General features: G+C 39.7%; 1 protein-coding gene across 1 annotated transcript; it reads right to left on the reverse strand.

The window, feature by feature from the left end:
- Positions 1-3,467: 3,467 nt before the first annotated feature.
- On the reverse strand, positions 3,468-11,255 carry LOC311266070 (sodium- and chloride-dependent GABA transporter 2-like; the record flags this gene model as incomplete). Its single annotated transcript, XM_084368254.1, has 15 exons — positions 3,468-3,799; positions 5,035-5,166; positions 5,438-5,608; positions 5,735-5,835; positions 5,996-6,098; positions 6,858-6,995; positions 8,068-8,180; positions 8,672-8,796; positions 8,894-8,997; positions 9,909-10,043; positions 10,183-10,315; positions 10,397-10,481; positions 10,666-10,803; positions 10,913-11,047; positions 11,171-11,255. Coding segments are annotated over 14 exons (1,677 nt in total), but the record flags the coding sequence as incomplete, so codon positions are not given.
- Positions 11,256-15,569: the final 4,314 nt, after the last annotated feature.

Here is a 15,569-nt window from a genome sequence, read left to right on the forward strand (position 1 = left end):
TCAAGTAAAAGTAATAAAGTACAGGCTTTGTAAAGTACTCAAAGTATAAAAGTAAAAAGTTTCCCTCTGAACAACATTTCTACCGGCCATTTCTGTGTAAATCTAACTGAAGCTCACATCTTGTTAATATAATTCACAGACTATTAACCTTAAAGGTAGAATCAGTAGAATTTGTCCGAGCTGTTTGTAAACACACCAAGAACAAGACAGTTGATTGTTGAGTCTCATTCACAAGACATCAGATACCAACATTTTGGGTTGGTAAAGCACACCCTTTCTCCCCATTCCACTCACCGTCTTCCGTCTTTTGCAACGTCATTTATGGCATTTTGTCTTGCTATGGCTGCCACATGTTCTATGCCCTGTGTCATGTGATGTTTGGAAGGCGAAGTGCAATGGGGCACAATAAAAATAATCGATAATTCCCCTCAAATGCACTAAAACTAAAGTAATGAGCCTGTTTTGAAAATGTAAGGACTCAAAAGTACATATATATTTGATGTTAGGAGTAAACGTGAAAAGTTGTCAGAAAAATGAATACTCAAGTAGAGCGTAGATACCTGAAAAATCTACTGAAGTACAGAAACAAAGTATTTGTACTTGTTGTTACTTTCCACCTCTGCCTTTAAGGCACAAATGTATTAATGGATTTATTTACATTAAACTAATACTAAACTTTTTACCATTAAATCTCCTTTTTCCTACATGTGCGGGATCATGTGTAACCTGGGCTAATACACAGATCACAGACTTGGGACAAACCGTACAATCACGTTTAATTTTAGTGTAAACTATTCCTGGCATCCAGTAACCAAGCAGCCAAAACCACACATCCAAGCAGAAATTATTTATTCCAACGTCAGACATGCTTTGAACTCATGGTGCGAGCGGTGTCATGATTCAGTGTTTTGTTCTTGTTTTCTTTTATTTTGATAGTACGCCCACTGTCATTATTGAATTGAATTCCTGGAGACCCTCCAGTTCTCCAGGAATATGACTGCTACCATGTCCCACTTTGTCCTGTTAGACCAAAAAAAACTAGACGATATCGTTGGGCAGCTCAGGTCCTCCACCTGCTGCTTGGACCCTCTCCCTACCAAATTCTTTAAAACTGTTTTTAGCTGCTTAGCACATGAAGTATTAAACATTATTAACTGCTCTCTTCAATCAGGTATATTTCCTGCAGCACTTAAAACAGCTGTTATTACACCACTTCTGAAAAAGAGCAATCTTGATGCAACAGTTATTGCTAACTATAGGCCCATCTCCAACTTACCATTCCTCAGCAAAATACTTGAAAAAGCAGTTTACTTCCAGCTTAACAACTATCTAACATCAAACAGCCTACTAGACTTTTATCAATCTGGTTTTCGACCTCACCATAGCACAGAAACAGCACTTATCAAAGTTGTGAATGATCTGCATATAAACACAGATTCTAATAAACTATCTGTCCTTGTGCTCCTGGATCTCAGTGCTGCCTTTGACACTGTTGACCATGATATCTTATTAGAGAGACTAGAACAATGGGTTGGCCTATCTGGCCCAGTTCTAAACTGGTTCAGAACTTACTTACAGGACAGGCAGTCCTTCGTGTCCATTGGAGACTTTGTCTCAGACAAAGTAGGTGTTATGTGTGGAGTACCCCAAGGCTCGATTCTTGGACCATTATTATTTAATCTTTACATGCTCCCACTCGCACATGTTATAAAGAAACACAACATAAATTACCATAATTATGCAGATGATTCACAACTGTACTTATCTATATCTCCGGATGACCTACATCCCATTCACTCCCTAACTCAGTGTATTGAGGACATCAACCTGTGGATGTCACAGAACTTTTTACAACTGAACAAAGATAAAACAGAACTACTCATCTTTGGTGCTCAGAGAGACAGAGAATTGCAGCTCATCTCAGTTCTCTGTCCCTGGAGAGCAAAAGTGAAGCCAGAAATCTGGGTGTAATCATAGACAGTGATCTAAACTTTAAGAGCCATATCAATCACATCACAAAATCCGCTTTTTATCATTTAAAAAATATTTCAAAATTAAGAGGCTTCCTGTCAAAAGCAGACTCTGAAAAATTAATTCATGCATTCACAACAAGTAGACTAGACTACTGTAATGGTCTATTTACTGGCCTCCCAAAATCAGCTGTACAGCGATTACAGTTAATTCAAAATGCGGCTGCACGCGTTCTCACTGGAACAAAAAAGTTCGAACACATTACACCTGTTCTTAGATCCCTACATTGGCTCCCCGTCAAAACTAGAATTGATTTTAAGATTCTGCTACTTGTATATAAAGCTCTAAATGGCCTCGCACCTCAGTATATAAAAGACATGCTCATCAGATATGAACCAGCAAGAACTCTCAGGTCCACCGGCAGCGGTCTTTTAACCATCCCTCGTACTAACTCTAGAGCAGGGGAGGCTGCCTTCTGTATCTATGCCCCAAGTAAATGGAACACCCTGCCTGAGGACCTGAGACACGCTCCTACACTGAGCATTTTTAAAAGCAGGTTAAAAACCTTCCTTTTTTCTAAAGTTTATGACTAAGTTTCTGTGTGTGTGTGTGTGTGTGTGTGTGTGTGTGTGTGTGTGTATGTGTATGTGTGTGTCTGTGCGTGTGCATGCATGTGTCTGTTCTGTATATTGTAAGATTTGTAAAAGCTGCATGCGCTGGTTCTTTGTATAATTGCACAGACTTTCTGCACTTGTCTTGTATTCATGTTGTCGCTATGTATAAAGCACATTGAGTTACATTGATTTGTATGAAATGTGCTATAGAAATAAAGTTTGATTGATTGATTGATTGAATGTCTTCTTGTTTTTCCTGTTTTATCTTGTGATTATGTCATGTGTCTCTGTTCCTCCTCCAGTGTTTTTCCACTTGTTTCCTCACCTGTTCCTCTTCCCTCCTCACTCCACCTGTTCCTGATCCCCCTAGTTGTTTCTATTTGAAAGCAATTATTACGTTCTTGAACAGCACCTTCCTGTTCTACAGGCCAGTAACTGCACCGTGTCCCTGCAGGAAGATATATATGTATTATGATTGTCAAGCCATTAAGCCTTTAAGACAAAGATGATATTCTACAAATCAAAGAGGCAGCTGCAGACTGTCTGTTAGAGGATAATAAGTTATGTTGTCATCAGGTTATCATCTGCTTTCTCACTGGGTGTATAAACATCTCGTGTAACAGAAGACTCTCACTCTTAAACCTGAAACCTTTTTTGCACGTGCACACTTGCACAGGTACAGTGTGATGATAAAATTTCAGAAAGACAGTTCTTGTTTGTAAGTTCCTTAATCACAGAAAGTGCCACTACAATTACAAATGAGGCAACAGCAAATTATCACACAGCTCACACTTATCCAACTGCATCATTTCATTTTCAAGACTCTTTATTTAAAGGCACAATCCTTGTAAGAAATGAACAACTGACTCGAATTACTGTAACTCACACACTGAATGGTACATCTTTTAACACTGGGATTAATCAAGTTATTGTTTGATGATGCTGATGAAGCCCAAAAGTAATATTTTTTCTTTTACACAGTTTAATCCTGTAACCTCAAATTTAAACTTAAAAATAAAAAAAATATACATCTATTTTATATTATGAAATACAGAAATACAAAAAGATTGGGCCTTTTACCAGCTCTGATAATCCATTATTCTGTATACACAATAAACACAAGAACAAAGTTACATAATTTCACATGTGTAACTTTGCTGAAACCAGGCAAGCACTGCACTCACGGGGTCTTCTGGGGTGCAAACAATCAGTTTCTGTGAGGACGAAGACAAATAACAATTATTACTATATTAAATTCTGATATTAATTTACTAGGGGACTGAACAATTTAACTTTTCTTTAGCCACCTACAGAGTTATGCACTGATGCGGCAGATAAAGACAGTGGAGGTGAGGACAAGAGCCAAAATCAAACAATGATTAATATGAATTATTACTTCAAGCTTTGTAAACCGCATGCAGCTAATTTAGATTACAGTGTGTGTAACATCCTGTAATGTCTCTGGTCTACAGAACTCCAGTATTAAAAGCTTGAACTTTTATAGAATGCCAGACTGATTTTCACATTACATACATTCTGGCCTCCCTTCACTAGCTCCATGCTACAGCGTCAGTCAGAGTACACTACAAGTTTTTACATGGGTATGCATAATTATGTCAATGCAATCTGATCATCCTTTATGGATCACTGCAGAGTGCAGGATTCTGGTTATTATTGCTTGAGTGTACCGAGAAGATCATGAATATCCTGAAACAGAACAGCCAAATTATTCTGACCAACACCAATCACTGAGGTCAATTAAACCAAGCCCTCTTTAGTTTGTTACACCTTGGAACGCTTATTTTGTGTTTCCACTGTCACTGTTTTTATCCTCATCCCTATGTTGAGGTACCTAGCACATCAATCTGATGCTAAAAGGTGGGGTTAAAACACTGCAGATCACTGATTGGTCAGTCCAAACAGCCAGAGTCGCCTCGTCCTCTGCACTCTGAACCCAAATAGCACAAACGGGTCTTGCAGACGTTGGCCTGATGAATAGAAATTATGTTAGACAGATGTAGTGTTGGGAGCGTTTGCTAATTGGGAAGATGTTGGTGAGACGTCGAGCAAATGCAGATGTGTTGCCAACGTTGCAAACGCTCCGTACACTACATCTTTACCAAGTAACTCATGCCATCATCTGCAAAATGTACAGTATGAATGCTACTGGGGAAGTAGGATTTCATTCCATGCTTTTTCAGTGCTTTTCTGTCTTAGTCGGGCAGTAACGTCACAGCGTGTCAGTTAATAAATGCAGCAGCTTATTAAGAATTAAGACCAGCCTCCCCTGTTGTTTTCCAACTGCTGGGAAAGTGAAAGTGGTTACCTCGAAGCCAGCTGGTAACAACCAGTGGATCTGGCATTAAGGTACAGTTACCATGGGTAACGCAGGGTTCAAAGTGTACTATATGGAAAGTGCTGCAGTGGAAAAGCGTCTTCAGTGACTCACCTTCAGTACTGACACTTTTGTTTAAGTTAAAGCACAGAGCTCTGTGTTAGATAGAGGTTGTTCACAGTCAAGAGTCTTCTTCGGTGATGCATCACGCAGGTCAGCTGCTGGAGTGCATAAAGTTTTGACTCTCTGTAAAAAGACCAAGTTGCCACTGAATTAGACTGAAGATCACTTGCATTGTAACGTACTTCAAAGAACTAGAAAATGGTGACATTAACTTTCTCTCAGGGGAACTTTGACCACATTGTTGCAAAGTCTTGCTCGAGTTACATAAACTAGTTAGCAAGTGTGGTGCCCTGTAAGCTGCAATAGGGTTTAATTGCAGAGAGGAATTGGCCTTTTGCTGTAAATTGATACACTGATTTGACCGTGGTACACTGTCTATCACAAGTAAAATTACCTGTGTCACTGTTCCCGGGGTTACCGCCATACTATAGAGAAGCATCAGAGGAGTCGGGAGAACTGAAGAGAGAACAAAAAATATTCCAATGGCGCAGCCCCACCAGGGGTACTGGTAGGTGTTGTTGTATTTCAGAGGGGTGAACTTGATCAGAGAGAAAAGCAGTGTTCCCTGTTAAAGAAGAAGATACATACAGGAAACATCAATGAACAGTATACACTTTAGTCAACACAGATTACTTTAGTCTTCCTCTCCAGTCTTGACTTCGTCTCCTGAGCTTCACATAGATTTACTTACAGCACAGGCCAATGGTGTGAAGAACTTCCAGCAATATTTCATATAAGGCGAGGGGTAGTAGCCAATCATTTCCTTTATCTTCTTGTAATAATCATCAGCACCTTGAAGACAAAACACAATATTAGCTTTATCAACCTTTAAAGAATGTGACCAAGCACTGGTGTTACTAGAATATTGTGTACTTTTAAATCCACATTCTTGAAAGCACATGTGCTACTTCCACTTATGATTGCCCTTGAGTAAAATGATTTTGTTGCTCACCAAATATCCATCCCACACAAATGGACTGCAAAATGCCAAAAAGCATAATTGGCATTCCACTGCAGGCGTAGTAGTCAAACAGCAGAAATACATAAAGTCCTCCCTAGAGCACATAACAGAGAAGAAAGAGGCAGGAAGAGAAAGGAGACAGAAAACATATGTTTTGTTCAGAGGTGAAACCTGAGATCGACCTGATTTGACACGGAGAAAGACAGGTACAGTATTATAAGCAGTTGTAAGTTCACAAGTGAAGCACATAAACTCATACTCAGTGGCGGAATGTAACTAAGTACATTTACTCAAGTATTGTACATAAGTACAATTTTGATTTACTTCTGTTCTTTTCTCAAGTATTTCCATTTCCTGTTACTTCATACTTACACTCCACCATATTTTGGAGGCAAATATTTTATTTAATAACTTTAGTTACTAGTTACTATGCAGATTGCATGCTGCATCAGAGACAAAATAGCATATTTTAATATATATATTATAATGAATTTATTTTATCTGAATTCCGATTAAAATAACACTGATTCCTAAAATCAGAAAAGTTCTGAATCTCAGATCGGATGCTTGTCCTGGTGGGGAATCTGTCAAACCAAAGAACAAAATATGTACATACATGTACATTTATATATAGTTTATGCTACATTTACTTACTTACATACTTGAATACATTTATTGCCAGGAAATTTCTTTTGATACTTAAGTACTTTTAATAACTGATACTTAAAGACTTTCACTCAAGTACTATTTGGATGGGTGACTTTCACTTTTACCAAATAAATATTTAAACATATCTGTACTCTTACTGTATGTATGTATGGCTTTTGGATACTTTTTACAGCAATGCTCTTACCTCAGTCACCATAATCAGGCCAATACAAAAGGACACAACACAGATGAAGAGCAGAAGAAGTTTACGTCGATGACCAGTGAGAAAGAAGGATGGATACAGGTCTGATATGGACGTCACCAAGGCTTCCAGAACCACAAACTGTGGGTAAAAGGTAAAATGGCTCCTGTTCACATATTTTACATCCTCTACATTTCTACTTATTATGAGGCTTTTACTTTAAGGGAACGATAATAAACATACTACAAGGAACTTTTAACTGGTTAAGAAACAGTCTTAATTTAAGATGCCTCTAAATGACCCACATAAGCACACAAGACCATCAGCAAGAAGATTGGCTATTTCTGTACATTTTTTATAGTTATTCTTGATGCCTGTTGCTGGGTCAGATTCAGACTTATCAGATAAGTCATTAAACTATTTTTCAAGGCAGAGTGTTGTGGATGACTTGAGGAGTCTCACATCCTGAGGAAAGAAGAAGCTGCTCTGTAGTCTGGCAGAACTGTACAACACTTAAGCCTGATTTATGCTTCTGCGTCGCGGCGACGGCGTAGCTACGTCGTCGACGCAGACCCCTACGCGGACCCTGCGCCGTAGCCTGATGTGCGCCTCCAAAAAATCCTGACTACGCGTCACATCGACGCGTCGAGACACGAACGGCAAGGACTGGGATTGGTCCGCTCAGACCGTCATTCCGGCAGTTGCTTTTCCGGTCAACAGTATAACAACACCGCCAGTTACTTCTGCTGCTTGCATGCTTGTCTCCTATTGCTTGTGAACTCCATGCTTTGTGAGATCCCAGCAGGGCAGGAGGAGTATTGGTGTTGTGCAGCATGTAGCTTGTAGCCCCACACTGTGACCAGAATGCTACACAGCATATCCGCTCTGACCGCAACTGCAGTGCAAGAGAGCAAGAACCCCCCGAAACCAATCCCCCCCCACCACCCCTCGCGGCTTGGCGGTGAATTGTAGACCAACGCGTTCCCTCGACGCAGAACTTCGAATGCTCAATGACGGCGTAGGGTCGACGACGTAGCTACGCTGTCGCCGCGACGCAGAACCATAAACTAAGCTTTAAAGAAGTTCAATTTTCAGCATCGTCATCTGTTGTCCACAGAGACCACCAGAATCAACAAAAAATAAAAGTTCCTTCCTCCAGCTTAAGAATAAATCTGATGTTAACTTTAAATGCAAATGAATAATGACGCTTTACCTCACTGTCCAGTCCAAGGAAGACTATCATAATGAAGAAGAAGCTAGCCCAGAGTTGAGGTAAAGGCATCATGGCCACTGCCCGAGGGTAGGCAATGAATGCCAGACCTGGACCTGCAAAGGGTCCAACATAGATGGCAAGATAGGTTTGACTTAAGTGCTCTTATACAGTATATCAACCATTAACTGTTATTAAAGCTGCTATGACCAACATTTAGAAATATATATATATATATACATGTAGATACTGTATATATATATATACATGTATATATTTATATATATGAATAATATGGATAGTTTTGCCTTGCACATTTCCTATTCTATCTGTAAGTATAGATTACATGTCAAATTCCATCCACCATTTTGGTTGGTTGGGTTAACAGTTAACAGTTTTAGAGTAGGGTGAGAGGATGGCCTTGTTTTTCACACTTTGATGAGCTCTGTGAGGACCTATATACCATCTGGGGACCAGAAGCAAAATCTTGGTTCTGGCAAGGTTTGTGAGTAAGTCAGTTTGTGTATTTTTATAGGTGTTTACAAAAACATTTTGGTTGATGAGCACAATGAAACAACACAATGTTTGCCAACAGACCATCCCATACCTGATTCAGCCACCATTGAGATGTCAACACCCAACTCATACGACATGAAGCCGAGGACAGAGAAGACTGCAAAGCCAGCAACAATGCTGGTTACACTGTTTAGTATGCACAAGGCAAACGTGTCTCTGGAATAAGAAAAGATTATTGTGTATTATATCCTGCATCACGTAAACAAGCAACAGAATCGCAGCAAAGTGCATAGAAACTCGTTCTTTTTCTTACTTGTAGCAGTTGTTGTTATATTTGTTGTAGCTTCCCAAAGATGGCAAACAACCTTGGCAGACAATCAAGGAGAATAATATCTGGCTCCCAGCATCCATCCACACCTAAAAACAGTTAAATGAGTTTCAACTATTATATGCCTTCAAATATTTATTTAGGTATTTTATCTTTATACTGTTCTTGTCAGTATATGTGACCAACTGATGTTTACGTGATTCAGCAGCTCTGAATGAGAGCTTGTCAGGTCTTAAAACTTTTCTCATAAAAAGAAAGAATGTGTCACATACCACATACAGAGACCTTCCTTGGCTGGGAGTGGATTTTGGCGCAGTGGCCACACCTGGTATTGCGGGACATGTATTGTGCATTGTCTGCTAATTGTAGGCCCCTGGCAATGTAGTCACAATGTAATGTCTAAGGGCCAGTGGGAGAAACACTACTGTGCATATTCACTGGGTGGCATAACAAGGAAGTAAACTCGGAACCTTGAAAATATTTTGACGTATGAGCCAGATAAGAAATTCTCATTGGACCAAATAGGTGCAATCTTTCCGTCCATTATCTAGTCCTGCAATACATCTATGCTTTTGCAGCATCAGCATTTGCTGTGGGTTAATTTAGAACATTTTACACATATTCAAGTAATACCAGTGTCTCTCATCCATTTGGTCAGCAGGACAGTGGATGTGAGACTGAGTCAAAAGAAACTACAGCTCTTGTGTTCATTGTAATGAACATGACACCAGATACCAAGAATGGATGTTATTTCATTGTGTTTTTGTCTTTTGTGTTATGTTGGTTTGACAGCGCAGCTGTTTAGTATCAGGCTTTGGCTACACAGGTAACATTTGTTTGTAGGATCATTTCAAATTATTTTTTTCTTGATTTTTAAGACCATGCACAATATTGCCTGTTTTATCCTAACATCAAAATCTGTAAGTATGCAGAATCAGCCAAGTAGACTTCTGTACAGGATCACTTATACATCCACACATAACTCACACATACATCTCACCTGAGGATCAGTCAGACGCGTCAAATCAGGAGAAAGGTAAAATCGTATTCCATCTGCAGCTCCTGGCAGTGTCAGACCACGGATCAGCAATACGATCAACATCATGTAAGGAAAGGTGGCTGTGAAGTAGACGACCTGAGAGAGAAGCACCAATATGTATTGCCTTCAGTAGTGTTCAATTTTGACATCAAGGTTTAGGTTCATGATTTTGTATGTCAAAACAACATCTTATGCAATCTGAAGTTTCATGAGCAGAATAAATGTATATGTGCACCTTTCCTGATGACTTCACACCTTTCCAGACACAGAAGTAACAAATGATCCAGCTGAGCACAAGACATCCAGCCAGGTCCCAGCGGATACTTCCCATCTCCTCAATCCCTCCAGACAATCCCAGGACTCTTCTCCTGTATGCAGGAAGAAAATTATGTCAACATATATATTTTTACAACTATAAAAAAAAAAAAAATGGTTATATGAGTACTTACTGCCAGAACTCTCTTGCTGAAGATGTTGCATTTTCATTTATTTGGTCATAAAATGAATCATTCTGACGGTTATCAATGCAGTTCTCTTACAGAGGAAGAATAAAAAAAGAAACAAGTTAGAGCAGCTAGAATATTTTATAATTTGCCACCATGTTGACTTTGACTTGTAAAAAAAGTTAAGGGGAAAAAACAGTCATGTGTTGCCATCCACAGTACTTCTATACCTACTGTATATGATGTTATGGCACCAATGTAATGCAGATGTGTACCTGTGTTCCAGGTGTTGTTACAGCTGGTCCAGGGCAGTACAGTGTGGAAGGAGGAGAAGAGGTAGAGGAAGGCCCAGGCCAGGATGACAATATAATACATCAACATATAAAGTGATATCAACATGTTGTAGCCAAAACCTGTTGATGAAAATAGGATCAGTTTCATCAACAAGTACATACAAGTAATGAAAGACAGATTAGGAATACTTCTTGCACTGTGTTGAATGTGTAGCTAAATTATCAATACCTTGAAATAAAGGACATATTCTCCCCCAACATGTGATTCCAGCCTGACCAGTTAACTGTCCCACTGATACCTCCAGAAAGAAGAGGGGGATCCCACAGGTGAACAGGATCAAAACATAGGGGATCAAGAAAACTCCTACAGGAAAGAATTTAGCAAAGTACAAAACACTAAATGTTAATGATTAAATACAATTCTTCCAGTCTGTTCTCTTCTAAGGTTTGAAGTACAAAACAGGAAGACTTTCGGTCACTGACTCACCTCCTCCATTTTTGAAGCACAGATAGGGAAATCTCCAAACATTGCCCAGACCAATAATTCCTCCAATTATTGCCAAAATGAACTCCCTCTTGTTGGCCCACTGGCCTCTCTTACTACACTTTGCCGGAGCGTCATTTTGATTGTTGTCGACTTTTATCAGATTCTTGTCCTGACTATTTGCTGGCTCCATCGGGACTGGTCGGCTGTGTTAAAATGTAAATGATGAGAATGAGTTCATTCATTACAAATTCAAACAAAAATAAAATAAAACTAGTGTAGAAGAAATTTGAAGCAGTCATAGTGTTGGGGTTGTTTTTGGCACTTCTACCATACTGCAGAATATCAACATCATCATATCATCATCATAATCATCATCATCATCATATTACAAGCAGTTTATTAATTATCTTATACTGTGTTCCACATGATTGGTCTGATTGAGTCACTTTTTTTACATTGTAAAGATGAACACCACAGGCTTTACCTTACACCCAGTGCAAAGTAGCAAATGTAGGGGAGAACGGGGTAAGTCAAGCCAGTGGGTAAAATGAGCCACCCCTCCTGTCTAGGTAACCATAAACAAAAGTAGTCATGTGACCACAAATTAAGGAAGGACACTTCACATTACTCAGTTCGTGTTGGACTGAAGCACATGGAGAGCGGTACGCAAACCAGAGCAAAAAAGAAAAAAGAGAGTACTTTCATGCCAAGTAAAATTCATCATGTTTAAAATGATCAATCGTGTATCTTCAATAAAACCGATGTGTTTTGGACATTATTACATGTCACTGTAAGCCACAAAACAAGGTCATAAACTCAACATAATTGTGGATCTGAGCCACTGTGTCAAACAGTTTTGTCAAAATGGAGGTTGTGGGGTAAAATGTGCCAGTGATGTTGGGGCATCATACAGACAAAGATGAATTAATGTTTGATGACTGTTAAAAGTCTTATAAATACCTAATTGATGAAAAAAGTATACGTTTTTGCCTTTGTTAAATTTATGTCATTGATAAAGTTCAAATTATCTAAAAAATGTTTGATTTTGTGTCATTTACTGTTTATGTCAGTATTTAACGGTGGCTGTTTATCCCTAGAGGCCTCAAGTTGCCCCAACTCCATGCTCATTTTAGCCCCACCTTCAGGCCATAGGAGTAGTTTTATTTGATCATTCTTCTGAAACCATCACCATCAATGTACAGTTCACATGCCTTTAGGATAAGATAAGATGTTCCTTTAGTGATCACCTCTGGGAGAAATAAAGGGAACAAATGTGTAGGTGAGGTATAAATTGACAGAGAAAAATAAGACTGAAAAAAATTAAAAATATACTTAAATAACAGAAGAACATCTGTGCTGGAGTACTGGCATATTCAGAGACTGAGAAATTCATCCAAATCAACCTTTTTCAATCAACTTCATTGTAAACTTCAGTTAGGACTTTCTCTTTACAAAAGAGGAACAGACATCTGGGCGCCATGACCAGCAGCAGCAGCAGCGACAGCAGCTATCTGACTAAAACACTGTCACATCAAGCAAAAAAAACTGCACAAATTATGGTTTCTCTAAGATTACAGTTCAGTATGTAGGGACAATTCTAGCTACAGTATTAATATTAATATGGCCTTACTAAAAGTTATTATCCAGACTACAGTTAATCACTCGACAGGCGATATGATCTCATAGTCGGTATGATAACCCTTGTAGAACCTGTTTTCCCAGTAGCACACACTCATCTTACAGATGTTTGCACAAGTTGCATTTGGCAGACGTAGTATGGGGTGCATTTGCGAGCGTTTGGCGAGACAAATGCTGACATCTCACCAACATCTTCCCAATTAGCAAACACTTATACTACGTCGTTCCAACTTAACAGTTTGCCACGGTCTGCAAGACGTGTGTGTGCTATCTAGAGTGGGTCTATGATGCAATTGTAATGCATTCAGGGACTCGCCGTAAAATCATCTTTATAGACAAAGATTTATGAACCAATCTACTCATGAAACATGAGACAACACAATAAAACACTAAAAAAAGAACAAAAGGCGTGGGGTTTTTGGACCTGTGTAGCTGAGTGAAGATGTAAATGTATGTAGCTGTGTCCAACAACAAAAGAGACCTCGGAGTGGAGGGAACTTAAAACGTTAAACTGAGCTGGCATCGTTCAACAGCTGAGAGTGGTGAGAATAAGAAGGGGACGGAGTCTGAGTTTATTAAATCACTATAAGTAAAAGGACATTCTAGTTTGAGTCTTGCCGAAGTATAATAATTATAAACATCAACCCTGGAAAAGCATGTTATACCTGAGGAGGTTGTAGACGCTCGCTCTCTCGCTCTTCCTCTCTCTCTCTCGCTCTTCCTCTCTCTTGGCTCTCTCCAGATTCAGGCAACCCTTTCCTGGGCGTGCAGGGAGGTCACTTTCTTCAGTCCTATGAGGACCCAAAAGTTCTGTCACAAAGGATGCTCGGAGTTGCTCGACTTTAAGCCCAGTGAAGGTGGTGGCCAGAGGTGAAGAGCCAGAGTGGTTAAGAAAAGTGTGCAAAAGTTGAAGAAAGTCCCCTTTAAATTCCAGTAAAATGGGAGGTGTCTGTATGAGGTCTTAGCTCTGGGGCGTCACAGCTCCTCCTCTTTACCTCTCATTTGTCATACCTTCCTAACTCTAAATCTCTCTAAATCATTAACAAAGTCTGTAATAACGTTGAGGATTGGATCTTTTGAATATCATTCAAAAAATAGTTTTTCTGCTTTTGTAATAAGATTACAAAGGATATTCAGCTATATGCAGCCTTTAAGACTGAAGTTCAAATAACAGCTGATTTTTCTGATTAAACAATTCACATTAAAGGTCACTGAACCAAATATAGCTTGTTCAGTAGTTTGTGCAGCAATTAGACAGTTACAGATACTCCATCTGGTTCTTCTGCAGGAGGGAACAGAAACAAGAGGCAGGTTTTAGGTTTTAGTTAAAACTTTCCTATGACAAATATTAAAGGAATAGTTCGCTCTAGAACAAAATTCAGTCATTATCAACTCACCCTCATGCTAATGAGAAGTCCGGTGTAGTTTCTTATTCCTCAAAGTGCAGCTGGAGACCCGCGGGGGTACCCTCCTGCAGCAAACATCCATATAATGGGGTGTCAATGGTGTCCAAGACGAAAAGGTCCATAAAACTACACAAAAACGTTGTAATATTCCTCCATACTGTTTTTCTTTTTTTATTGTCTGCTGCAATCCAAGTGTCCTGAAGTGGCGACATCCAGAGTTTACTCAAAACAACGTCATTTAGTACATTTTTATGGCCTAAACAGTCACTATACTATATTTGCCTGGAGGCATGCTCCCGCGTGCACACAAGTCTCCCTCACAGCCACTTGCACTGCGGAAGCCGCGCCAGACAAGATCAACAGAACTCGCGATACTCATCCTGCTGTGAGTGTCAAAGTTGTGTCAAAAAATCACTAGTGCAGGCAGATCCCTCTTGTGTTTGTGTGTCGCTCGGTCGCTCAAAGCAGGAAGTAAATACTGGTGTGTATCTATCGCGAGTTCTCGTTGATCATGTCTGGCGCGGCTTCCGTAGTGCAAGCGGCTGTGAGGGAGACTCACGTAGTACAGTATTTATAAGCAGTTTTAAATTCACAAGTGAAGCAAATAAACTCAAACTCAGTGGCAGAATGTAACTAAGTATATTAACTGAAGAACTGTACTTAAGTACATTTTAGATATTGCCAGAAAACTACTTTCGATACTTGGGACCCACAGATGAAGTCGTTCATTGTGGATTTCAAAATGGACTCTGAACTGAACTCACGTAGGGGCTAATTCAGCTTTGAGCTACTATTGGTCAGGATGACAGACCGCCCTCTGATCAAATAGTCAAAACTCCAGCTCCTTCCTTTGTTCTCTCTCTTCTTCACCTCTCCCCCCACACGGGGCTGCCTGCCCCCAAGTTCAACTCTTCTGGATTCTTGGTTTCGTTTTGTTTTCTTGTCCACTTATTCCTGTTCGGGTCGCGGGGTGTTGCCGCTTTTATCCCCCTTTCGGGGGGGTTGCGGGGCTACTGGGGCCAAATCCAGTTCACAATGGGCTTCTCTGGATTCTCTGGATTACTTGCTGGCTCCATCAGGAGGTCTACTGTGTTGATGTGATGTGATGACAATGATTTCATTCATAGTGTAAGCTGTATGCCTAAGTAATTAACAAATACAGGCTCATATAAAAGTGCAAAACAATTTCTTGAATCCTTTTCACTACAAGTGCAAATACGGAAGTGCAAGAATGCGAATAACACTGCTGGTTTGAATGTTTATGACAACGTGGATCTATAATTAACATTTGATACGGCTCGACACATGAAAAAAAACATTTCACTCTGTTACACAGATGAAAAATTCTCACTTGC

The sequence above is a fragment of the Pagrus pagrus genome (assembly GCF_965226575.1).
Source record: "Pagrus pagrus genome assembly, chromosome: 12".
Taxonomy (NCBI): domain Eukaryota; kingdom Metazoa; phylum Chordata; class Actinopteri; order Spariformes; family Sparidae; genus Pagrus; species Pagrus pagrus.